Below are 27,239 nucleotides of genomic sequence, written 5' to 3' on the forward strand. Positions count from 1 at the left end.
AGAGTTTCGGGACATGGCCGAATAAAGAGGGACACCAAGAGACATTTGTTTATCGTCACGGAGTGATTTTTGGTGAAGTGAATCAATCCCCCAAATCTAGAGAGAGAGAAAAAAGAGGGGAAAATATAAGGAGAATGACTGTTCAGCAAAGATGCTAAGGATAATAGGATACAATAATCAGTCTATTGTATGCCTTGCAAATGAACCGCGTACCACGTATCTTGAATAATCTGAGCTGGGCCCACTTGAGATGATACGAATGTATTCTAGTTTTGTGGTCATAGTTATACGGTAAGCTTTTTTTTTTATTAGTTCAAGCGTTGCCTGCGTTAGTGGTGAGGTTGGTTACAGTCATGACCGGTGACTGGTGAAGTGGTGAGGCTCAAAATAAATTCAAAAAGAAAAAAAATCCATGGAGATGGAGGGGTGAAAATGGTGAAGGGAGGTGAGGTTAAATAAGGTTTTAAGGGTAGATCTTGTTCCTTTCTGGAGAGGTAGGGTCCACCTAAATGATGACTACATAAGTAAGTTGGGTTGTGGTATCGGAGTCCGGATCCCCCCAGCTCGCCAGCCCCCAGGGCCCAGACCCAGAGGCACATTGCAACTGTTTTGCTTCCAAGAGAAGGTTGAATCCTTTATTATTAGTGTGAGCCCGAGGGAGTGATCCGGATTGCCTTCTTCAATCTTCACCTCAAACACAACCGAAGCAGACTTATCTCTAGTCTGTAATTTCATTTTTATTTTTATCTTTTTTGTATTTGCGAAAATAGAAACCAATGAAATCTATCTCCATCACCTGAAGCTCATAAGCTCTGGCTCTGGTTCTTTAACCGTTCGGTTTCACCTTTAAGGCCGTTGTTTTTGAATGTTAAAATTGATTTTAGGTTGTTTCTCTTTTGTTTTTCTGGTCCCTCTTTCACCCCTTTTCTCTTTGCGGCTTCGAAGAATATCAACACAAATAAATTAGTAAACGGGCTTCCTTGGATTGGTTGCAGAAAGAGCAAACCTGGCTTTCATCTTCTTCTCTTCCTCTTCTTTGGCTTCCTTTTCATTTTCTGCTGGTGCTGAGGCTGTTGGTTCGTAGGAAACGAGCTGTTTTGACTCTACTTTCAACACCAGAACAACGTCATTTGCTAGTCATTTTGGATTTGCGATTCAATGTCTTCGGGGAGAATTGGGTTCTCGATTGTGCTTGCGGAGAAAAGATTCAAAATTTTCGATTTAGGGATGGGTTTTTAACATTTGATGCCATTGCTTCTTGAGCTTCACGGGCAGAGTGGTTTTGAATGCGAAATAGGTCTTTGATTCTTGTTGCGGAAGTGGGACACCAAGTTCCCATCATATCTCGATGGAAACCATGTCTTCGTCTTCTTCACTGTCTGTTGCTCAGGAGGCTTCCACTTATGATGAGTTGTCCATGCAGCAAAGCTTGCTCTTCTCAGACAGTCTCAAGGTACTCCCTATAATCTTTCCCTTTTCTTTCTAGCTTGCAAAACGAGTTCGGGTCTCTATTATTCGACGGAATCGAGGGAGAATTTACCTTGGTTCGTGGAATGAACATCTAATTGGTGAAACTCTCTTGCTATTACCTGACAACATGTTTGGAAATTAAAGCCTTACGTTAATTCCTTAATTTGTGGAAGATCTTTGTTTTATTTCTCTTCTTCATAAACGTGCTCTGGGTCATACAGATGTGATTTACAACTTAGACATCAATGAATATCTTAATTGAATCCACCTCAAAGCTGTGCAAGCATTGCAGCTACTGTAGCTTCACTGTGGCTGTGAGGATTGCTTTTTCACCCGTTGTTTCAACTCGAAATTTTGCATGGAGTTAGTAGCCATTTAGCTCTCTTGAAATCTACCTCAAACTCACAGTGAAAAGAAAACCTGAAAGCAATTGGATCTCGTTAAACTAGTAGTCTCCAAGGACCTCCGCAAATTACCTTGACCTATCTGCAGAGTCCCCTTAGATCAACAGAGATGAGTGCCTTATTGCTTCTGTTCTGCTTTATTAGAATTGGTCTCTCCAATAAAACACTATTTACTTATTATAAGTTCATTCTCTATACCCTGAATTTCATCTCATTACCATTTTTATCTATAGTCAGCACATAACAATTGTCTCATCTCCAAGACATGTGATTAATTCTTGAAATGGTTTCGAATTTGTTTTGAATTTCCATCTGCTTACTGTATTTGGATTTTTCAGGACTTGAAGAATCTAAGAACACAGTTGTATTCGGCAGCAGAGTACTTTGAACTATCATATACCAATGATGACCAAAAACAAATGTGAGTTATCTCTGGTTCCTTGCAATAAATGGCTTTATATGGTCCAACTGAAATTTATTGTCCTTATTCTTTATTATTATTATTATTTTTTGATATTTAGAGTGGTAGAAACCTTGAAAGATTATGCCATTAAAGCCCTTGTTAACACTGTGGACCATCTGGGCTCCGTGACTTACAAGGTTAATGGTCTCTTGGATGAGAAGGTTGTTGAGGTTTCAGGAACTGAACTTCGGGTTTCTTGCATCGAACAGGTACTTGTGAACCTTCCAAAATTTGATTGCATGTGATAGATTAGTTGAGTGCATGCATAAGGATTGGAAGATTCAGAGAAGCTATCCTGCTTTCCTATGTTATTCACTATGCATTTTGGTTATGGGGAAATTATTCTGACATTATTTATACTGTTATTATTCGATTGCACATAGAAAAGCCTATTGTACTCATAAATGAATGTCTGGTCTGACATTCTTCATTTTGCATGGAAACCAAAAGTGGAATGACTATTGAGAAGAATTCCCTTGTCTTTTTCTTTTTTCCTGGTATTTTAGCGACTGAGATCATGCCAAGATTATACCGATCATCAGGGCCGGGCACAACAATCATTGGTGATAATGACTCCAAAGTACCATAAGCGGTACATCTTGCCAGGTAAGATTTTGTACTGGTTTCTTCTTCTCATGTTTACACTTCAAGCTTTGTTTTACAAGGGGTTACTGAGGGGGAAAATGCTTTCTCTGCTAATTGGATTTTGTGTTTAGTTGGAGAAACAATGTGTGGCTCAGGTCACACTGTAATGAAATATCAAGGGTGCAATCTAGATGATGAAGACAACTGGCATCAATTTAAGAATGGTACTTCTCAATTTTGTCATTTTATCTTTGATGTAGTCAACATTTTCTGCATTCATGTAAGATATATCTGTAATCTGATTGTTTTATAATGTGATTATGCAAAAGCTGTTCGAGCAACCATTAGAGAAACACCGAGATCTTCTGTTAGGTAAGGATTAATGCTATATTTTTTTTTTTGGCTTTGAGGGAACTTCTATTCCTTTCTATTTAATGAATCAACATTTATCAAAAATGTTTTTGTAGTTCATGAAATAAGAGCTCTTTATTCATTTGTATGATATTGATTTTTATATGTAGAAAGGGACGCTCCCCGTCACCTTCTCCACGGCTTTCTCAGCGACCAGGAACCTTTTCCTTTACAGGTAGTTTGCTTGGTAAAGAAATGTTTTCTTAGAGACATCTTTCATTTCTGTCTCCCCTTTCATGAAATATCTTCAGATGGTGTCATACTTTGTATATATGTTATTATCTCATATAAACATTTCTTCCTGGAGAGTTGTACTGATGATTGTCTATTTGTAAATCAGAGAAACGAACACTATCACCATATCGTCCTTCATTTCCACTTCTACGTTCTGGATCAGTCTCAAGTAGGCCAACTACACCTGTCTCAAGTAGGCCAAGCACACCTGTCTCAAGACAGCGGGTAAGCATGGTAGAACAAAATTTGTTAAAGTAGTGTATGCCATCAGTAAATCCCCTCCCCTTCTCCCCAGAAGGATATGGATCTAATATGCCAAATGTCTAATATTTTCACTGCTTTATGGTTTTTTCTTTATTTTCTTTTCCCTCCCTCTCTGGTTGTTGGTACCCCTGTACATCAGAAATTGAACTTCTTTATTACTACTTCTGATGTTGGAATATCTCTAATTTGTTCCTATAGTACCCTTCGGAGCCTCGGAAATCTGCTTCAATGCGTCTTCATGCTGAAAAGGAAAGCCCAAAAGACATTGAACAATATCCTAGCAAAAGTAAACGGCTTCTTAAAGCATTGCTTAGCCGGCGCAAGTCCAAAAAAGATGATACGTTGTATACTTACCTGGATGAATACTAGCAGAGAAAGACATAGAAATCGATTCAGAGGAGCATGGAAGGGAGTAGAGAAATTACCATTAATCTGCTTTGTAGTTTTTCCTTCATTCTATTTTGCACCCCAATTTGTAGTTTGTTCTTGTTTCCAGGCAGCTGATAATGCTATCATTTATTATGGATATATTTTTTTGATACCATTAAAATGTATTTTATCATTGACACTATATGCTAAATTGTTATGTCACTTTTTGTAAATCCTACAGGCAACTTGATTCGTCCTACTCTCTCAGTACCATATGGTAATCAGCTTCAGTTTCATTTGATGCAAGCATAAGTATGATCTTTGGTATTGATTTCTTAATTCTTTTGCGCCCAGAAAATCTAATGAATGAGATAAAGTGAATATGATAAGCCATAAAGACTCTTATAAAAGAGAGAGAGAGGAATTGGAGGGCATTATTAAATGGTTCATTAAAAGAATTACAGAAAGTTAATGGAATGGTTGGTTTGATGGGGCTTTTAGAGGTTTTAGAGATACAGAGATGGTGCTGAAACTTGAAAGCATGCTTATGATAAGAGTGCACGGGGGGGATTTTTTTTTTCCATGTGGCTGGGGGGAAATTCTACTACACAATTCAGGACGAACTAATAATCCTTTTCAATATATAAAACAAACAAGTGAGATAAGAATTAATAAACTTTTTAATGCCAATGAAAACTATTTAGACTACAATTTTATGTCAATTTTCAAGAATTGAAATTGATATTGAAACATACAAGTTGTGGATAAGTTCATGTGGTTTAGACAAATAGGCACTGGAATATTAGTCTCTCACTCTCTATTTAGGTCAGTTTTCCCCTTCCTGAAGGATTCCATCTTTTTTGTTCATGTAAATAGGAACTACAATGCTGCAGCTCTCACACCTTAGCCTACTTTGCTTGTAAAGCTCACTCCACCGTTGTGTTTAACTCTTAGTCACATTGCCATGTACAGTTTTACATTAAATAATGAATAAAACTGCCTTTCTTTTCTGGAGAAATAGAACAAAATATTGATGTATTACACAAAATTGGGTGGATTCTAGCTTTAGCCTTTAGGATGGAAAAACCAATTAACAATGATCATGCATGACTGGCAGAGGTGTCTTGCATTGATTAAAAGTTAAAGCATCATCAACCATGGCCAATAGGCAATAGGGACATTGGACAACACAAACTTTTTTGGTATTAATCACTGTCTGACACCTCATAGGGGTCGTTAATCTTTTAACTAAACAGTACAATATCACACCAACAGCTCTTTTCTTACAGAGATGATAATAGCGGGATTCAAGACCGTACAACCGCTGAGCCAATCACTTGGCTGCCCGCCTGAAGAAGAAACTAGCCCCTGGCCCCCTGTTGATTTGTGAGAATGTGATTCAACAGTTAATTCAGTTTCCAGTCAGGCCCTTCCTTTTTCTTTTCTTCTTTTGAAAAAGGAATTCTTCAGACTGAAATGTGTACTAAATTAGCACTAATGGTTTGGTTCCCGCTTCCCACATAAGACATTGCTTCTTAGACTAGGAAATAAAATGGCAAGAATCCCATCTAACATGCTGATACAGCCATTCCTGTAAATGATGGCAAACCAACAAATACAGTTACAATTCAATCTCTGAGATCAAGAATATGGAGTTTCAATTAAAGTTATAGCTCTAAGAAACTAATCAATTCATATTACAATTCCATCCTTGGTTCAAACCAAGGAATTAATGACGTCCACAAATGCACTAAATGAATGTTGCACGGAGAAATCTGGCCTCTACTGCTTCAAAATGCCTAATCCGGAGGAAGAAGAGGATTTCTAAGTTGAACAATATCTTGAAACCTCAAAAGTTCTGTCAGAATTTAATAACAGATGGCGCAATCCTCAGACAATGGGGACTTTCAGAATGCAATGCATCTGTCAAATGCCTTCACTACCTTCAGACATTGTAATAATACAATGATCGAAGTATAACGAAACAAATTCACTTTCACAGTGAAGAAATTCCCAAGTTTTTCAGAAGGGGTGAAGAAATAAGTAGTGGTTGTTGCCGGAAAGAAAGCTCACATTGTAAGCTTTCCATCAGCTACAGACACCTGCCTTTTCACTGTCTGGCTTCAACTGCAATTAGAGTTCAAAGTCTTAAAAAAAAAAAGGAAAATTCAGAATAGTTCAAAGATCTTGAGTGCTATTGTGATCAAAATTTAATGATCAGCCACTAGATATATAGATCACCACAGCTTTTTAGATGGTCAAGAAAAAATTGAAGGTATTAGTGAGATCACCTTATCAACTGTTAAAAAAAGGTGCGTATACCATAGATGCATTCTCCTGGGACTGACTTTTTTTAAAATGACGATAATAACCTTGTGAAAATATGAGAATAATAACCTCGACTCGAGCAAGATAGAGAATGGATAAGTCAGAATATAAGGATATTCGAAGGGCATATTACCGAGACCAGTAAAGAATGAGAGAATCTACTCTCTCCCACGGAGAATCTTTTCAAAGACTATTTATTTAGCTTTCCTTCTCTTCAACGTCCATCTTCTCAAATAAGAGCACTCAAACGCAATTGGAAACCGTCGTCATTGTCGTCTCTCTCTCCGGTAAGTGTCTTGCTCTCTCTGGTATTAGTTTCTCAGAAATATTATGGTGCTAATAGTTTCTCAAGCATGTCAACTTACTTTAATATATATGGTATGAAAATAAGATTTATATAGCGCTCAAATGATCAAATCTTTAGCGGTAGGCTTGTCTCTCTTTGAGTCTGACTAGAAATTTTGCAAGTTATATCCTGCTGAATCTGACTTGGCTCTACTGGTGATAATTAGATTACTAGAATCGTAGTCATGTACAATTCGAAAGCTTACATGCTTATATTAGGTGTTGGGGGGGGGGGGGGGGGTGCTGATGCCCAGTTAATTGCCTAGTACAGTTGAGCTATTCTAATCCATGTTGAAACTAATCCCAGGAAGCACCTTTGTATGCTTTCTTATCGCAATTTCATGGGCCATATTATTGTTCCAGGCGTCAATTGGATGAAAGAGGTTGGTAATTGAAGCGAGTTAGCAGCTTATCCCTTTGAAAATTCGTGGTCAGGTTAAATCTGTTTGGGAACTCTCGTCACCCAGAAACACAGCGATTTATTTAATAGATTATAGGATTTATAAAGCACTGAAATTCTCCATGAAATCAAGAAAAGAGGAACTTCTAAACGAGAAATAAATCGATCATTTTATTTCTAAGGTGTATGCGGTACAAAATTTTTAATGTTGCTATACAATTTTCAGCTACGAGGGTCTGTTTGCAGGCAAAGAAAATCCAATGGGGTTGGGCAGGAGGCCCGTTCATTCCCTGCTTATACCCTTCAGTGTAAGCATAAGAACGGAAAGGCCTAATAATACATCTTAGTTTTAATGCCAAAATCTCGTGTATTTCGTACTCCAATCATGCTACTGTAATCCTATCTGACCAGCGCCATAACGCAAGAATATGACTCTCGGGTCCCTTGATTGATTGGAAATTGGTTGAGACTGGTCTAGTGTATCTCTTTGCTATACATTGATCTGGCTACTTATTGAATACACCAGTGAGTCCCAGCCTGAAAAATCAAACAAACTAGATAATCAGAACATTTATGGGTCAAACTACCAGAAAAAAGAAAACTTTGTTCAATATCTCTTTATACCTTTTTTATGAAAGGGAAGCCCCAACTTGAACTGGCTTTGAATTACTGAAAGCTTTCCTTCCATATTCAAATACCGTCACAAAGAGACCAAACATATACAGAAGGCTAAATTGAAACCTGGATAGAATCTCATACACGACGTATAAATACTTTCTTCCTTCAGTATTCCTTCTGCTTAAAGATATTTGAGTCTCCATTTGTTGCCACTCTGAAAGAAAGATAACAATAAAATTAGCAAAGGGAGTTTTGGAAAATTCCTTTGATGATCATCAGTTTTCTGCTTTGGTACCAGTTCCTTTCTTGGGAAAGTTTGACCAATCATGCGGATTCAACTTCAATTCTGATGCCTTCATCAACTCTAGAAGAGCTTGATTGACCTGAAAGTTTTTAAAGTAGAGTTATGGGTTAAAATTGCCTTTACAATCATCCATATAATATGCTGAATGACTAAATATTATTATTATTTTTCACAAAGATCTCTAGTCCCTACCGAACCCACCATGTTTCTACCACATGGATGGATGTTGTGGCCAATCTAAGCCATCCACTAAGTAGGGGACTCTTTGGACTGGTCATCTATGCAATTCGGGTCCACATAAGCCTGTGGCCCACTTTTATTAGTGTCTTCCATAAGTAATATTGGTTATCAAAAGTTTCAATATTCTAATACTAAACTTCCTAAAAAAGGACTTGTTCTGACTACGTGGCAAGGGTTTGGTCTCAAATTTGTCATTAATGGGGGATAAAGAGAGGAAACCAACTTCTGCATGGATATTTCTTGGTTGTTCAGATTTCATTGCTAAGCATAGGGAGTAGGTTTGCTATCAAGGTCATTGGGGCTTCCCTAAACAACCAATCAATCTTTGACGTGGCAAAGCAGTTTGGGAGTCCAATTGGACCCCGCATTTTCCTTCCATTAGCCTCTATTCATGGGGTAGGTTTAAGTCCAAAAATCCTTATTTATGGGCAAATTTTAAATTAAAATTAAAACTTCAAATAGATGACATTAGTTAGGAAAAAAACCAAATACAAGGTGGAGATAGGGCTAATATGGACTGTGAGGTTGAATATGTAACCACTTCAGGTCTCTAATCATGTGGACATTTTGGATCAGCCACAATCTGTCCATGTGGCAGAAAGAGAGCTGGTTGTGTAGGGTATGGAAAAATTTTCACTAATGAGGTGAAGTAGGGAACTTCAGGTTTGGGCTAGGTCAGGGTAGACCCAGACCTGAGCCAGACCCTATTGGGTGTGTAAGTACTAGACCCAGAACCAATTCTATTATTAATCGAACTTACCAGGTCTGACTCGATAGGATCCAGTTTTATTTGACAAGTCTTTATTTGGTCATTTGACAATAAATCGACTAATTCTTTTGCTATCTAATGTATAATGTGTTTACATAATCGGATTGGGTTGACCCAGACCATTGACAGCCCCAATAAATATCAACCGTTTAAAGTTTTAATATATTATTATTAAACTTTCTGATAAAGGAATATTTGTTTTGAACAGGTAGCAAGGTGTTTTGGACTCAAAGTTGACCCATTATCAGAGTTGACCAGAAAAAACGTAACTAACCTAGCGTTGTGGAAGATTCATTGGTTGTTCAGACTTTATAGGCTAAACGACTGAAATAGAGAAACCACTCACTTTCTGTCTTTATGCATACATCAGAGAGAATAATGGTTGTGGGCCTTATGGCATTTCAAAAAGGGCAGCCCATCGCATGAGGCTCCTGCCAATGTGGTGTCTGGGGAGGGTCAGATGTACGCAGCCTTACCCCTGCACATACTGTTTCCAAGATTTGAACCCAGGTCACAATGGACCAACCCAACCGTTGCACCAAGGCCCACCCTTGATCCCCCCCGAGAGAGAGAGAGAGAGAGAGAGAGAGAGAGAGGTGTTTGTGGATGTCTATTCGAAACACATAAATACCTCTTCCGGTCTTTCATGGCTCACTAGATGTCCTCCATGGAGATCAATCATTCTTGCCATGGGCTGAAGCTTCTCTGCAAGTTTCCTTGCGTAGTATATTTGAGCAATGATGTCATGCCTATAAAAATGGAAAACATCCACTAGTTAGAAGGAATGTAACTCTCCAGAGTCATGTGGCATGAGAAGAGGGACTACTAAATTTCTGAAGTTAGAGTATAAACCTGCCATGAATGACCGAAATAACGAATCCAGCAGATCGGATCACTGTAAGTTCTTTTGATGTCATTTTATGGGTCCAACAGGCATTAACTTGACCCTCAAATCCATATTTAGATTGCATTCCAGTTGATGAGATACCTTTGACATACTCCTGCAAAATAGGGCGTTTTCTTTTAAGTCAGCAAATATGCTTATAGAAACCATGGAAAAGATAACTTCAGAAGTATCATTATGATGGAAAACTAAGATAGTCTGCTTCTAATTTATGCATGCACTGCTACTTTTCATATATATGCACAAAAGTACCAGTGGAAACATTATACAAGTGGTACATATTTAATACTAAACTGATCTTCACATGTATCGGTACAAATATTCAATGTGTAGCTGTTGAATTAGTAACTAAGGCTCAGTTTAGGAAGGGCACAAATACAAGTATGCTCAGTGCAAAACCTTGTACACGGAATTTCTAAACCTTGTATTTGCACTGTACATATTTGTATTTGAACTCTTCCCAAACCGAGCACAGAGCCTTGTATTTGCACTGTGCATATTTGTATTTGCACTCTTCCCAAACTGAGCCTAAAGTGCAGTTCTGTATATCTTCCTAGCAAATACTTTTGCCAAATTTATAAGCACCTTAAAATCTCATGAATGAAAAAACAAGGATTTCATATTAGATTCTAGTTGGGGTCAAATAACATAGCTTCTAAAACATGGATTAATGAAATCAAAATATACATTAATACTGAGTGGAGCTATCAAACTATCTAGGATTGTGCAACATGGTGATAATGTAACACTAGGATGTCGAGACTTTGTTATGCAATATAAATTGTTTGACTAATTTCCTGCTCAAGTAGTAGCAGCTTGATAAGGTTGTTGGCTCTCATTATCCATTTATACTTGAATTTTGACTTCAATACTTCAAAGCAGAGAGGCAAACATTAGCCCCTCAAATACTTTTAATGTGTTCTGAGTACACACGTTCATGATTTTGTTAGGAACATATGAAAAAAAACCAAATATCCAATGTTTAACCCACTATTATAAATGAATTCCACTATTTACCAATATCAAATGACCTTTAGAGTCATAGGAAATGAAAAGCCCTCAAGCCTCAGGCCCCAAGAAGTTCTCTGCAACAGGACCAAACAGAGACCAATCAAAGAGGTCCAGTGAAACATCCTCCCACCTAAAATCTAGCACAATGTCAATAGACACCAAACATACAAATCTTAATTGGGCACTATATGTCAACACAGATAAAAATCAAATGCACTTATGTGGACTCCTCTTAATATATCATGTGAGTGAACTTGGCACTCACTGTGGCAGCATGAACTTGTACAAAGTTCAGTCCCTATTGTTTTGAAGTTGGATGCCCAGAAAGCAGATATATATATATATATATATATATATATATATATATATATATATATATAACCCAGAAAGCATATTAGTCACTCAAATTGGAAACAGACTTTTTAAACCCTTGCTTTGGAATTGAAAACTTCTCTTGATAGAACCCAAATAATCAAATAAACGCAAAATCTTGATCTTGGTCAGACAAAAAGAGAGTGGGTGAATGAGGGTTCTAATGTTGCCTCGTCTGTAGAGTCTATCAATTAACTTTTCTTCTCCCTCTTATTATTTAGTTCTTTGCCATTATTATGATTTCCAACAAGACAGAAGGAACATAAAATGCAGTGCACAAGAAAAGAAGCCCAAAAAGAAAATGAAAAAGCATGGCTGACATATAGTTTAGTTGCAACACAAATTGTGGGCCAAAAAGGAAACTCTCGGTTTGGTTGGTTATGATGCAAGAAATCAATTTTGAACTATTCCAATCCTTAACTTGATGTAAGATTGTTCTCCTTGTGTGAGGTCCAACGTATTCGTCAAGATATTCCTGCACAAAAATGTAATGCAAAAGCAGCTAATGAGGGCATGTGAATGTGCAAAAGCAAATTATTCGAAGTATCTCCAATAGCTATAACAAAAAACATGAAACATATTTCACAGGTTTGAACATACCAACAAATTATCTAAACACCATCAATATTCAATAGGCAATTGGTCTAAAACTGTACTGGAAAAGATAACAATTATTGGAAATTGGACCTCACCCAATCTCTTAGGAGCCAAAAGTAGAGGAAATAACCACTCTTCTTGAAGCTCTCAAGGGGGTTTATTTTTCTCCATCTACTAATAGCCGTCATGTTTGGACCCTTAACTCTTCTGGGAAGTTATCTACTAGCTTCTTTTTGATGTCATCATTACAGCTGATAATGCTGAAGCGTTGCCAGCATGTAAGATTTGAAACTATTTGATCCTTCTTTTTCCATCTGGGAGGCAAGTCTTGGCAAAAAAAGTGAATCTACATGTTTGCATCATGCATCTTCAAGAAAGTTATGGAATTTATTTTTCCTTTATTGTGAAGCTACCATGGTTATGGCATTTCTTCCTTTATTTAGATGGTGCAGGGTGAGTGACCCTAGGGAATGTTATCTATCTACTTTGGCGATGGAATTGTAGTAGGTTGGGACAAAGGGGGGAAATAGATGTCAGAAAATTATTTTTCATGCAATCTTGCGGAAAGTGTGGGAAGAAAGGAACAGTAGGATTTAGGGGTAAAACTTGGGCGGGCTCAGGTTCTGGTGCTGACGCCTGGGCTGATGCAGTGCAAAATCTTCAAACAGGATACCAGACTTGCACCTCTAATAGGACTTTCAATGATAAAGCAGTCACACATTATGTTTCTCTAATATTCCCCAAATTTCATATGGGACAAGCACTTGGAGGGTGATCACAAAGCTGAAAGATGACTACGCCAAACACATTCATTTCAGACCAGGAAACGTCCAATATCCTTTTTGGAGGGAAACTTGGTACGGTCAGAGCCTTTTGTGTTAATCACACCCGACTATGTTCAGTATCACACTCCACGAGAAGGACAAGGTCAGTGACTGCTTTCAAATGCTAGGAGGTCAAGTAGTGTGGATCCCAAGGCTGAGAAGAAACATCCATGATTTGGAGATGCAAGAGCTGGTGTCATTGGTGGAAGCTACTAATAAAGTCCAGCCCAATAGTGAGCTGGATGATCAGATCTGCTGGAGGGTGGGCTGGAAGCATGGTTTAAAGTATACACCCAATATGCATGAACAGGCATATTGGGTGATTCAATACTTTATAACTTTTTTTAGTTAAAAAAAAAATGTTTCAGGGGGTCGTTTTAGGCTTGCCTACCCCCTGAAAAGGCCCAAATTCCGAAACACTCCTTATTTGGGGTTTCAGAAAGCCACCGATATGATACCATACGTCCGATATGAGGCATATCATATTGAAATTCTGAACCTTGGCCAGAAGAAGAGCTTCACAGTAAAATATTTCTTCATTAAGCTTTGGCAGCTTGAAGAGGAAAGGTGGTGTGGAGATGGATGTGGAAATCTAAGGTGCCTACAAGGGTGATTTTCTTCTTGTGGACTGCAATGCTGGATAGAATCCTTACCCTTGACAAACAAGTTGGCAAACAAGTTCAGCCTGTGTATGAGCCATTTAGAGTATGCTTTCCACTTGTTAATTCACTGCCAGGTCAGGTGGCCCACCTGTTGGTCCCACTGTCTAAAGCTGTTTGGGTGGGTGATCCCAAAAGACTTGCAGGCTCTGTTGGCAGCACGGATAATGATGAGTTTTAGAAGAAAAGGGGCTATCCTGCAGGGAATAGTTCCACTTGCACTCAGCTGGTGCTTGTGGCAAGAGAGAAACAACAGAATCTTTAGAGATTTAATTCTGGCCATTGAGCAGCTGAAAGGAAAGATCAAATATTAAATGACTTTCTGGTCAAGAGTGTAAGGATTTTTTTTTTTCTAATTTTGCTCATTTATGTAATCAGTGGATTAGTAATATCTTTGATTAAGATGATAGATCCGGATAACTTTTTTATACAGTAATGAGGGGCTGGCTGTCTTCAGCAGTTAGCTTCTTTTGTATAGCTCTGGAAAGGCTTCCTCTTCCTCCTTATTTTTAATACAATTACTCAACTTTCAAAACAAAAGTGAAGAAATAGTTGGTTAGCCACGAGTGTGGGGTTCTATACCCACACTCAGGCTCTAGTGTGTGTGGTTTCATACCCACACCTAGTTGTTTCTAATTTCTTTTTAGTAGTTTCTAATTTCTGTTATTAGAAGTTTCAAATTTCTATTAAGTTGGGCCTGCTGGCCTTATTGTTTCTAATTTTTGTTTATTTCCTATTCTTGTAAGGATCTTAAAAGCTATAAATAAAGGAGTGTATGGGGCAGCAGATCATTCACCACTGAACCCCTTCTTTCTTTCTCCTCTCTTCACTCTCTCTCTCTCTCTCTCTCTCTCTCTTTTCTTCTCTTCAAACCTATAATACAGTAAACAGTTCTTCTTCTTCTTCTTCTTCTTTCAAGTTGGTATCAGAGCCTTAGATCTAGGGTTTCTCATGTGGATTTAATTCAGCCGACCACATGAGAATTGTTTAAAGCTGAAAGTTCAGAAAGATCCTTATTTCAGCTGATTCTTGGAGGTTGCAAGAAGGCTTTAGCAGCTGTCCTAAGATTGGAGAGAGCTTCTTGTAATCAGGAAGAATCAGGGAGGAATTGAGTGATCAAGATCGATTCTTGATCAAGATTGGAGGTGCCGATCAGTTTTTTCTTGGTTCTTTGATCAAGATTCAAGGTGCTGACAGTAATCGATTGATCGAGTTTGAAGACTGAAGGTAGCAATCAGTTTTCTGGGCTTTTTTTCTTCATAAAGTACCTTTTCTTGAGATTGATACCCAAAAGGACTTTGTTATTCATTCAGAGAGGTACGGATAGAAAATCTCAGGATTGATATCAATCCCAGGACAGTAGTTGACTGTTATCTAACTTCCCAGGACAGTAGTTGACTGTTATCTAACTGCAAAATCATTGTCCTAGGTCAGCTGTTATCAGCCTTGAAATACAGTTTTTTCTTGTCACAGTAGTTTAAAGCCTATTCTTAACTTAGAATGGAGTACAAGAACCAAGGGGAAGGTGCTTTTGGGACTGGTGGTTCAGGTAACATGACTGAAAACACCTTTCAGATTACAACTGTTAAGTTTGATGGATCAAACTACTTGGAATGGGCCCAATTAGCCATGATGGCTATTGGGGGTAGAGGAAAATTAAACTTCTTGCTAGGGGATGTGAAGGAACCCTCCAAGGAGGACCCTACTTATGCTAGGTGGGTCCAAGAGAACTTTTTGGTAATGACATGGCTGTGCAACTCCAGGCAGCCACACATCAGCTGAAACTACTTGTGGGCCAAAACAGCTAAGGAAATATGGGATGTTATGAGGGAAACCTACTCTTAGCCTCTTAATGTTGCTAGGGCTTATGAGCTAAAATGTGAGGTTAAAAATCTAAGGCAAGGAGAGAAGCAGGTCTCTGTTTACTTTTCAACCTTAAAATCCCTGTCGCACAAAATTGACCATCTTGAAACAATTGAGTGGGAGAGTCAGAAAGGTGCACAAACATATAGAAAGCAGGTTGAAACTAATAGAGTTTTTGAGTTCCTAGCTGGTCTGAACTCTGAATATGACATTATGAGACAACAGTTGTTGACAAGAGATAGTGTGACTTTATCACGAGCCTATTCCCTAGTGCATAGTGAAGAAACTAGGAGAAAGGTTATGTTGCAGCAACAACCCTCCGAATCAACCTTGGTAGTAGTTAGACCTAAATCTGGGGGGGATAAAGAGAAGAAGGAAGCTAAGAAGGATTTAGTATGTGAACATTGCAAGAAACCTAAACATACTAAGGACACCTGTTGGAAGTTGCACCCTCGTCTAGTTCCAGCAAAAGCTCAGAAATAAGAAAGGGAATGCTAATATGGCTATCAACACTGATAGTACAACTTCATTAGGCACAAGAGGCACTCCTCTAGATACTCTAGCTGCAATCCGAGCTGCTCTAACACAACTAGAAAATGAATTTAGTAATTCAGCTCAACCTACATCAGCTCAATAGCCTACTTCAACCCTTGCTCATACAGGTATAAGAGCTACTGCTTGTCATGCTTCTGTCCCAAGTAAATACTAGACCTTCCTGGGTAATAGATTCAGGTGCTTCAGATCATATGACCAGCATATCTACTTTATTTAGCACCTATTGTTTATCCTCTAGGAGAGACAAAGTTTCTATTGCTGATGGCTCTCTTGTACCAATTTCTGGCAAGGGAGACATCAGGTTATCAGATACCATCACCCTATCCTCAGCTTTGCATGTTCCCAAGCTTAGTGCTAACTTACTTTCAGTTAATAGTATTACTAAAAATCAAAACTGTTCGGTAACTTTTTTCCCTAATCGGTGTATTTTTCAAGATCTGAAAACAAAGAAGGTGATTGGGATTGGCCGTGAGATGAATGGAGTCTACCTACTGGAACATTCATAGGGGGAGCAGAGTGAAGCAGGGAAATTGTGTTTCTTAGTCTTATAGTAAGATTATGCTTGGCACAACCACTTAGGTCATTTATCTTTTGGGTCTTTAAAGAGTCTTTTTCCAAACTTGTTTGATTCAGTAGAAGTGTCAGAGTTAAAATGTGAAAGTTGTGAACTTGCAAAACATAGTAGATCATCTTATCCTTTAAGTAATAAAAGAAGCAACCTTCCTTTTAAGATTGTGCATACCGATGTTTGGGGGCCCTACCATACTCCCACCATTGGGGGGGGGGGGTACATATATTTCTTATTATTTGTTGATGACTATACCCATTTTTCATGGGTCTATCTTATGCACTCTCGAGATGAGGTCCCCTTCTGACCCAAGCTTTCCATAAGATGATCCTAACTCAATTTGAAGCCAAGATCAAGATTCTTAGATCTGATAATGCCAAGGAATACTTTGCAAAACCCTTGGCATCATGTCCTCAGACACCTCAGCAAAACGGGGTTGCTGAGAGAAAAAACATACATATTTTAGAGGTAGCTAGAAGCATCATGCTCAACTCCAATGTTCCCATACGCTTCTGGGGAGATGCAATCCGTACAGCCATATACCTCATTAATAGGGTTCCTTCACGGGTCCTAAACATGCAAACCCCATTCAGTCTTCTATATCCAGATAAGGATCTATTCACTATTCCCCTCAAAACTTTTGGGTGTACTTGTTTTGTTCAAATCCTTGGACCTCATCGCTCCAAGTTTGATCCCAAAGCCACTAAGTATATTTTCCTTGGGTATGCACAAAATCAAAAGGGATATTGCTGTTATGAGCCAATTTCAGGGAAGCGCTTTGTGTCCATGGATGTCACATTCTTTGAGGATATGCCCTACTATCATAAGGATTCTCCTCAGGGGGAGAATAGTGAGGAAGGGATTTCAATTTCAGCTCCAAGAGTTCCTTTACCTGTCTCGATTACTAAGGGGGGAAGTTGCGAAGAAGGTTGTCAAAAATGCAAGGAGTTGAAAGTGTATCACAGAAAGTGGTGGAGGTAGGTTGATTCTTGTACTCAACAACAATCCAGGCCAGTTCCAACATCTTCTACAGCTTCAGATCCAAACACTACTACTACTCCCACTATTACAGAGGTTCAGCCTTCACCAATAGATGACCTTGATCTTCCAATTGCTATTCGTAAAGGGAAGTGCCGTTGCACCTCATCCACTACCCATTGCATCTCCAAGTTCCTTTTCTATAATTGTCTCTCAGAATCCTATAGATCTTACTTGGCATCTATTTCTGCTATTCCTATACCCAGAAAAGTGCAAGAAGCTTTATTGATACCTGAATGGAAGGAAGCAATGCAAGTAGAGATGGATGCTTTTGTCAAGAACAACACATGGGAACTAGTTAACCAGCCTGAAGGGAAGAAACTTGTTGGATGCAGATGGGTGTTTACTGTGAAATATAATGCTGATGGTACTGTAGAGAGGTATAAGGCCAGATTGGTTGCAAAGGGATTCACAGAAACTTATGGCATAGACTATACAGAAACCTTTGCACCTGTTGCAAAAATGAACACTATCAGAGTTCTTCTATCCATTGCTGCAAACTTCTCATGGCCAATATTTCAGCTGGATGTTAAGAATGCCTTCCTCAACGGAGACTTGCAAGAGGAAGTATACATGGAGTTACCCCTTGGTTTTTATAGTACAGAAGCAGGAAATAAAGTTTGCCTTTTGAAGAAGGCCTTGTATGGGCTGAAACAATCCCCGAGAGCTTGGTTTGATAGGTTTAAACTAGCTTTGGACAAATTCGGATACATACAGGCTCAGTCAGATCACACTCTCTCCTTTAAGAAGACAGGTCATTCCCCGACTCTACTTGCAGTCTATGTAGATGACATTGTGATAACAGGCAGTGACACTAGTGAAATTGAAACCCTTAAACAACACCTTCACAAGGAATTTGAAGTGAAAGACCTAGGAAAGTTACACTATTTCCTAGGAATTGAGGTAGCTCGATCTAAGCATGGCATTTTCATCTCCCAAAGGAAGTATGTTCTGGACTTATTGGAAGAAACTGGCAAGTTAGGAGTGAAACCTACTGATACTACCATTGAGCCTAACCATAAGATAAGTGCAGAAAGTGGAGAACTCCTTGAGGACAGGGCTATGTACCAAAGGCTAGTTGGGAAACTTCTTTATCTCTGTCTAGCCCGAACAAATATTTCTTATGTCGTCAGTGTTGTTAGTCAATACATGCATTTTCCTAGGACCACCCATCTCCTTACAGTAGAAAGGATCCTTGCCTACTTAAAGAGATGTCCAGGGAGAGGTATACTCTTCAAGAATAATGGTCATATGAAAATAGAAGTGTATATAGATGCGGATTGGGCTGGATGTGTTGATGATAGGAGGTCCACCTTTGGATATTATGCATTTGTGGGGGGGAAATCTTGTTTCTTGGAGAAGCAAGAAACAAAATGTTGTTGCTCGCTCCAGTGTAGAAGCGGAATACATATCCATGATCAATGGTGTTGCAGAAGTGTTATGGCTGATATCCTTGCTTAGTGAGTTGGAGGTCGATTATGAGAAGCCTCTAATGCTGTATTGTGATAATCAAGTTGCAATTAATATTGCCCACAATCTAATACAACATGACAGGACTAAGCATATTGAGGTTGACAGACATTTTATCTAAGAGCGAGTCGCATCTCAAGAATTATGCCTTCCTTACATTGCCTCAGACATGTAGTTAGCTGATCTCTTCACCAAAGCAGTCACAAAAGGCAAATTGGAGACAGACGCAAGTTGGGCATGACAAATATCTACTCCCAACTTGAGGGGGAGTGAAGAAATAGTTGGTTAGCCACGAGTGTGGGGTTCCATACCCACACTCAGGCTCTAGTGTGTGGGGTTCCATACCCACACCTAGTTGTTTCTAATTTCTTTTATTAGTAGTTTCTAATTTCTTTTTAGTAGTTTCTACTTTCTATTATTAGAAGTTTCTAATTTCTATTAAGTTGGGCCTGCTGGCCTTATTGTTTCTAATTTTTGTTTATTTCCTATTCTTGTAAGGATCCTAAAAGCTATAAATAAAGGAGTGTATGGGGTGGCAGATCATTCACCACCGAACCCCTTCTTTCTTTTCTCCTCTCTCTCTCTCTCTCTCTCTCTCTTTTCTTCTCTTCAAACCTGTAATACAGTAACAGTTCTTCTTTTTCTTCTTTCAAGTAAAAGCAGTTACACCTTATGTATTGCTTGATCGAATATTGAATGTGCACAACTTTCAAAAAAAAAGTTCCTCACATTAGATGTTTTGCAGGGGATGTCCATGAATGATCTCTATTTGCGCTGTATGCAATTCTCCACTCATTACCAGCTATTCAGTTCTCTATTACGTTGTACCCCACCTTGAGACAAGTGAATTCAGAAGCTCAAGGGGGAATCCAGGAGTGGCTGGAATAGGAGGCATCTTCTACAGGGCAGAAAAGAGTCTGTTGCATTTTTTAGTGGGATGATCAGTATTACTGATTCCACTAAAGCACGAGTTTCTGCTCTCTTGACTGGCTTATGAATCGCAAGACAACAGGGTTTTACCTCTCTATCTATTGAAGGGGATTTGGTAAATACTATTGGATGGAGCAGAGGGAAAGAACATGATCCCTGGCATCTGGAACATATGTTGAATGAGATCATCATCATCATCCAAGACTTATCCCAACTATATGGGGTCAGCTACATGAATCCTGTTTTGCCATTCCATTCTGTTAATGAATGAGATAGGAGATATTATCGTTATCATTTTGGAAGCTTGTATGAGGTGGTCCCAAGGGGGAGGGGTGAGCTTAAAGGAAGATGGGTTAGCTAAAACATGGGCTGGGAGGGATCTTTCGTATGATGATTTTCTCCTGCCAGAGTAAATTTTTTAGCAGATCCTTCTTTTCCATGTATGCATCTTGTCATGTACACCTCTTATTTTCTAATAGCATACTACTACTATTTTCAAGAAACCAACTATGCTTCAAAAAATTTGAATATCTCATTTATTTTAATATTCAAGGTGAGTTGGGTTAGAGCTTCCACCACATTTACCCCCTCCCACCCCAGGCAACAGTATGAGGAAAAAAGGTAAGAAGAATATTAATTACAGTAGAAAGAATGGTATAAGGTTGTTTCTATTGTGAAAGGAGTTTCTATTTACCTAAGGCTAGCAAAATATCAGCTATTTCAATTCCAACAATGAGTTTCTGCCTACAAGTGCAGGACTATATCAGAGCCGAATTTCTTGCTGTACTCCTTTGACAAATTGGCCATTGAAGGGGATTCTAAGCTGGTGGTAGGATGGCTAAAGGACCCAGAGGCAGTAATATGGGCTTATACGCATAGTTGCCAAGGTGACTCGCCTAGGTGACAAGGCGCCCTTGGAGGCTCACCTCGCCCAGTCATCAAGCAGTTTTGTATAATTTTATATTGTTATTTTTTTGAGATTATAATTATAAAATAGACATTATCAAACAAAAATATTAATTTTTTGTGTTCATAAACTAATTTCTTTTTATTATTTTCTTATTTGTTAGGGTTTAATCAACACAAACATTGCTAACTGCTGTATTGAACCCTCAAAGACTTCAAAATCTGAACCAATAAGTAAGGGAAGAACTTAAAATTTTGTCTAATCAACAATTTCTTCTTCCATATCTTCTTCTTCTTCTTCCACCTTTTCTTTTCTTCTTTTCTTATAACAAAAATTGGGGTTCGGCGCCTATATTTTTTGAATTTTCTTTTCTTTCTTCTTTTTATTCTCATAAATATGTTGGTTTTCTAGACTTAAACATGAACTTTATAATTTTCCTATGAAAATTATGGATAGTTATTAAGGAAAGATGGTTATGGAACCTAGGGAAGTACCCTACGATATGTGGTTTTTACTTAAAAAATCCACCGCCTAGGCACCTGCCTAGGTGACTAGGTGACAAGGTGCCCCCCCAGTCGCCTAGCCTTGCCTTGGCGCCTTGAAAACTATGCTTATAGGGATGAAATCAAGATAATCAAATGGATTACTAGCAATATGGCTCTAAGAATTCAATGGGGTAGAAGAACGGCTAATGGGATGGCAGATACTTTAGCCAAACAAGGAGTTAATAGGGATCAATGTGCTGGACCCCAAATTTCAGAGTATCACTATTAAAAATAGTGTTTCCTTAAAATACCTTAAAAAAAGCTGTATGGGCCACCTGCTTCGAAATTTTGAACATTGCTGGGCACACTTATAATTTGATTTATCATGCTCTGTGAGAGGCTATACCTTGTACCTCTCCTCAGGTCTCTTGTATTGTTTGTTGAGACTAGTTTATTTCAATAAAATCTTATCAAAAAAGAACAAAAACAAAGAAGTGGACAACCCTGAGATCAACACCCCCAGTTTGATCAAATGAGAGAAAGCACTCAAGAGAATATGCACAAGGATTGATCCATTTCAAGGGCTTCCCAAGAAACAATTAGTGAACTTCGAATCCCTGTAACTTGCTATTGTCCCTCATTATAAGAAATTTTTTAAAACTCCAACCTGAAAGTTAGACCATTTGGATGCGGCCTAGATCATTCTCATCTAGGTTGCCAAGTTAATTGACATAACATAAATAATCAGATGAAATTATTTAGACTGTCTAATTGTGAGGAAAACTATGAACCTCTCAGTTCACTGTGAACCATCTAGGTTGAGTGTGACGTCCTACGGGATAAAAGTGAATGAAAGGGACTGTGAATCTTAGATGGGTGGGAGATCAGCTTCTAGTATTTTCTTTGATAATGGTCAGAGAGAGAGAGATTAGGAGTCAATAAGGACACAATTAAACTGACCTTATCATGTCTTCGTTTCTACAACAGTTGGGATCTTCTATATGCTTAATATATATGAATTACTGTTATCAGTTCAACTGGACAGTCTGGATGGATTGGACTGACCTCCTCACTACCAGATTGACCTCTAGTCTGGTTTTTATAGTATTGACTAGAAGTGCCAATTATAATGAGCAAAAAATAGAAAGTAAAAGTATCAGAAGAATATGAATCAAATGTTTCTGAATAGAACAAAAGGGTTAACTGACAACAATTTCAATGAATTCAGAAAGTAGTGAGGGGAAACAACAGCAGCTGTTTCAGTAGTGTCCTGTACCATGTGAAGGTGTATGACATGGATGAGGTACATCGCTCCTACCCCAATGAAGAAAGAACCCACCACAACAAAAGTAGTAGTAGTAGTAATAATATATGGAAACTGTTTATTGATAACATATGACAGTAGAGAAAATAAAGAGTAATAACAATCAAACCTTCGTGTAATGAGTATCCAAGTCAACAGCGGCTCTTTGCTCAGGAGTCTTTGCCTTTAAGAATCGGATTGCAATGGATACAATCTGACGGTCAAGCTGAAGAATAGAAACAATTTATTTACTCATTTACATGTTTTATACCTGAAAATAAATTGATCCATTCATCTTGCAAATAAATAAGTTCAATTTACAGGTAGAAGTTTTGCAACAATGTAATCTAAGATTTCGATTTGTAAGTGATTATAGAAGCTTGTATGGCCTCAAATTCTACCCAAAAGTCAATTTGGAAGAGGTGTATCTTTATGAAAACCATTTTCTACTTAGTTCTAAGTATAATGGATGTTAAGTCACCAATTAACTTTATGTCAAGAAGAGATCCTGTATTTATGTAGGAGGAAACAGTAGAAAATGGAGAGTCTAGCTTTCATTTCTTAATTTTAATGTGAATCAACTTAGCTGTAAAAGCAAATATATAACTTCAAAATTAAGATAACCAAAATTAATCTGTGGCATGGGAAATCTGTCTTTTCCAATTTTAGTTGTCACTATTATTCAGTATTACTTCGTTCTCTTGGTTTTATTATTATGTTTTCTCCTGAGTGAATAAAGGCAACAAATGCAGTATGCACACATACAATTTCCCCTTTTTGCAGTAGCCTATAAGAGCTTTGAGACACCAAGCATTGCTTGAATCATGTAAACATAATCTCCATGTTCTGTGGACAAGAAAATATTAGATTGTTGGCTTGCTTAATAAAGTTAGCATCGGACAGTTTTGAAGGTTGATAAGATTTTCTAGTTCAAAGGATTCTTAAATTAAAATGTAATATAGAACCTAAAGAAAGTTTTTGATTAATCAGCTACTATAAATGCAATACAACCCACTGAGGCCACAATAATTTACTTGCAGAAAATAAGCACAGAAAATTCTGTTGTATTTCCAAATCACAATAGATAAAAACCTAATGGCCTTGCTGGAACAACAAAGTATAGTACAAAAGTTATAGCAGTTTCATTATTACATAAGGCTTCCCACAAATAAAACCCTTTGGTCAGAGATCCTGCAACTATGGGTTTAGTTCCATTAAATGTAATCAGATAGATTTTTTGTTTTTTGGTACAAGATCAGAACAATCAAGAAACTATAGATGTTACCAAATGAAGAATCTTTTGAGTCAAATTGTTTATCCAGAACAAAAGAGAAGGAAAGAAAGAAAACTACAAGGTGGATTTGGATGCTTGAATCCAAATTGATCGGGTAAGCGAGTAACGATCCAAGGAGAAACAGGATGCTACAATGCTGTAACTTCTATTGGGCATATGATCCATATTGTCTCAAATCTGGTTTATGCACGGGAAAGTATATGGTAATTCAAAAAAATTTTTTGTCCCTATTTTCAAGTTAGGTACCTCAAATCTACAGGCATTTCATGAAACTGGAAGTATTTCACAATTAAAGCATATCCAGTTAAAACATCTATAACTTTAGCATAAACATAAATCCTGACCCATCAGTAAGGATTGAGTTCTAGGTATACACACATAACAAGAGAAAAGCCACTTTCTGAGTGCTCCATTAACAAAGTTGATATAAAAAATTATTGAGAGACCTTTGGGAAACATTCAAAACCTCCACCAGTTGCATTAAGTAAGGCCAAAGACAATATCCTATCTGGCACCATTGCAGCCAACTTGCAAGCAATCATAGCTCCTGTATTCATGGAAAATAAGAAGTTTAATAAAACAGAATCTAATTTAAACTCATTTTGGCATCTTTAACTCGGTTGAATTATTACCAAAAAAACTCAGTTGAATGTGTATAACCATCGTAATATAATCACTTTTTGTTGTATTATCTCTCCTTGTACTGCTGATATGGTCCCTTGCTATCAGGTTTATTCAGCAGCATAGGTTTTCCTTCCCTTTATATATTAATGAAGCTCTTTTGATCTTTATTAAAGATCAAAGAAAATATTATCAATACAATTACATTACTTGAACAGAACTATACTCCAATCCAATTCCTTTAACCACGTAAAATAAAGAATTGGGACATTGTAAGACACCAAGCAAAAGTGACTTATTAAAGAAGCTAGACAAAACTGAAACATTCCTTCCCTTTCTATATTAATGAAGCTCTTTTTGATCTTTATGAAAGATCAAAGAAAATATTATCAATATAATCACATTACTTCAACAGAAACTATATACCAATCCAATTCCTTTAACCAATTAAAATAAACAATTGGGGCATTGCAAGACACCAAAAGCAAAAGTGACTTGTTAAAGAAGCTAGGCAAAACTGAAACTCTTAAGAATTAAAACTCTGCAGAAACATGGACCCAATTTTGTTTTTTTTTCCGCTCTAAGAAAATTTATGATTAAGAGTCATGCTAGAACACACTGAACCGATTAAGTTTCATTGTAGTTGATAAGCATACTTACATACCCAAGAAATTAGGCTGAAGCAACTGATCACACTGAATATTTTAGATATGGGTTTTATTAGGAAATCAAAATCTTAAAGCTGGAAAAGAAGTAAATATCTCAAGCATACCCATTGAATGCCCAAAGACATGAGCCTTTTTCCATCCCAAATGGTCCATCAAAGCTATTGCATCTTTTGCCATGATAGTTGTTCTGCCATCCATTGCATACAAGTAAGAATTACTTGGAAAATTTTGTTTTCTATAATCAATGTATCGTCCAAACATAAAAATACTACAATGGTTTCGTTTGCTTTTTTCTTTCCTTTTCTAGTGCTAAAAGAGCTTTCAAAACGATCACTTTCCTTCTGGGTTTTTCATAATGTCAAGTTGGAGTCAATTTAGCAAAATGCTACCGGTACAAAATCTCGAATTGCAGGAACGATAACATGAAGGACATTAAAAGAAGAAAAAAAAAACTATAATCACAAAAGGAACAAGACCTTACGTATATTCTGATTTTTTGGTGGGAACCGAGCTCCGACCCATCCCACGGTTGTCGAAGGAACAGACCTCTATTCCCCTGTTGGCGTCGGCAGCTTCCCATTCCTCTGGGTCGTTGGGATTTTGATTGGGGACCGCCCGATCGGCATCATTGGGTGTCACCGAACCCGTAAGGCCCTTAATTTGGGGACCCCAGGAATCATGAGTGCCTGCCAAACCTGTTCACAGCACGCAGACAGAAAAGAAATAGAATTTAAACAGGAAGAAAAAGGAAAAAGAAGGGGAAAGAGACGGAACAAACCAATAATGAGAAGAACTTTGGTAGTTCCATGACCATAAGTTCTATAAAAAATCTTAGATCCATTGTTTCTTTCTCCTCCTTCTCTCTGGTACTGGTTGACGTCGCAAAACGGCATCCTTCCGGAATTCTTCAGGGGATGAGAAGAGAGAAACAGAGAGGAGGACTCTACGTTGCAAGAAGCTCAATTGAACCAACGAACTCAGAAGGCGAGAACAGAAAACGAAGACCAATTGAGTTGATGTTTGGACTGCTTTTTAATGGGGGAGTGTTTGACCGAGGCCACGAGGCGGATAAAGATTGGTGCGGTTCCACGTCAAATGCAGACACCAAGAGTCGAAAGTCGAAACAGAATCCAGAGAGAAAAAAATCAATTTAAGACTCCGCAATCCCTTTCTCCTAATTATTGTTATTAATTTACGGCAAATCAACATTAATCCTAATCGTAGTTGGATATTTCTAAATTCTAACTGCATCTTCGAGGCGATGCTAGCAGACAGCAATACTGCACCTTTGCACGTACAACGCGATATTATATAGTATGATCACATCCATGGGAACTAAGTATATCTTTTATATGTCTGTAGCGCGTTGTACATATAAGAAAGCTAAAGATGTTTCCACTTTCGCAAACCAAACAAGAGATGGTCGGTGGAGATTATTCCACTCCCACGTTGAAAATGTGTGTTCTTTTCCGGAACAAAAGGAAGTCGACAACCGATGACGACGAGAGAGAATAGCATCTTTTATGGGTTGGCTAAAACCGTATTTGATTGAATACGGTGCCATTGAAGTTTGTTTGGCCCCAACTTTTACATTAGTTTGGACTTTGGAGTCCACACACACAAAGTGTCCACGGTTCGTTAACCGAGCCATAGCCGAAATTTTCAAATCGAATCAGTCTCACCAGTTTTTGATTTCTTCGAACCGGAACTGAATCGGTATTTCCAGTTAATGGGTTGATCGTTTCGGTTTTTTATTTTTATATTTATAATATATATAATATTATATTATGAAAAATAAATGATATATAATATATTATAAATATTATAAATATTATATATAATGCATATATATATATATATATATATATATATATTGATGGAGGGTGATTAGGCCCGACCTCGCAGCACGAGTACACGTGGGCGTGACCTTGCTCAAACAGTGACTCAGCGTGACAGCGCACTGACA

The 27,239-nt window shown here is 37.9% G+C and overlaps 2 protein-coding genes across 5 annotated transcripts; one reads left to right on the plus strand and one right to left on the minus strand.

Annotated features, from left to right (window-relative positions):
- The first annotated feature begins 552 nt into the window (after nt 1-552).
- Nucleotides 553-4,459, plus strand: LOC104604758 (protein ABIL3-like). The gene is made up of 9 exons (XM_010269269.3): nt 553-1,453; nt 2,213-2,295; nt 2,396-2,546; nt 2,844-2,943; nt 3,054-3,146; nt 3,252-3,294; nt 3,444-3,508; nt 3,674-3,792; nt 4,030-4,459. Exons 1-9 carry the CDS (start codon nt 1,349-1,351, stop codon nt 4,198-4,200), a joined length of 930 nt encoding a protein of 309 aa, XP_010267571.1. The 5' UTR covers nt 553-1,348; the 3' UTR covers nt 4,201-4,459.
- A 2,958-nt stretch (nt 4,460-7,417) lies between these two features.
- Nucleotides 7,418-26,409, minus strand: LOC104604756 (uncharacterized). Of its 4 annotated transcripts, none has more exons than XM_088896127.1 (12): nt 26,052-26,409; nt 25,750-25,968; nt 25,378-25,460; nt 24,431-24,531; nt 22,821-22,916; nt 11,913-11,966; nt 11,140-11,193; nt 10,057-10,205; nt 9,836-9,953; nt 8,187-8,274; nt 7,898-8,105; nt 7,418-7,810 (listed from the first exon to the last, which is right to left on the minus strand). In XM_088896127.1, exons 2-11 carry the CDS (start codon nt 25,851-25,853, stop codon nt 7,903-7,905), a joined length of 1,050 nt encoding a protein of 349 aa, XP_088752253.1. In that variant the 5' UTR covers nt 25,854-25,968; nt 26,052-26,409; the 3' UTR covers nt 7,418-7,810; nt 7,898-7,902. The 4 variants fall into 4 exon arrangements, with proteins under 4 accessions (XP_088752253.1, XP_088752252.1, XP_010267570.1 ...); XM_088896126.1 differs by having other exon boundaries at nt 25,755-25,968; nt 26,052-26,403; XM_010269268.3 differs by lacking the exon at nt 11,140-11,193 and having other exon boundaries at nt 25,755-25,968; nt 26,052-26,395.
- Between the last annotated feature and the right edge of the window lie 830 nt (nt 26,410-27,239).

This window comes from Nelumbo nucifera, chromosome 1 (assembly GCF_055504915.1).
Source record: "Nelumbo nucifera cultivar China Antique chromosome 1, China Antique-T2T, whole genome shotgun sequence".
Taxonomy (NCBI): Eukaryota; Viridiplantae; Streptophyta; class Magnoliopsida; order Proteales; family Nelumbonaceae; genus Nelumbo; species Nelumbo nucifera.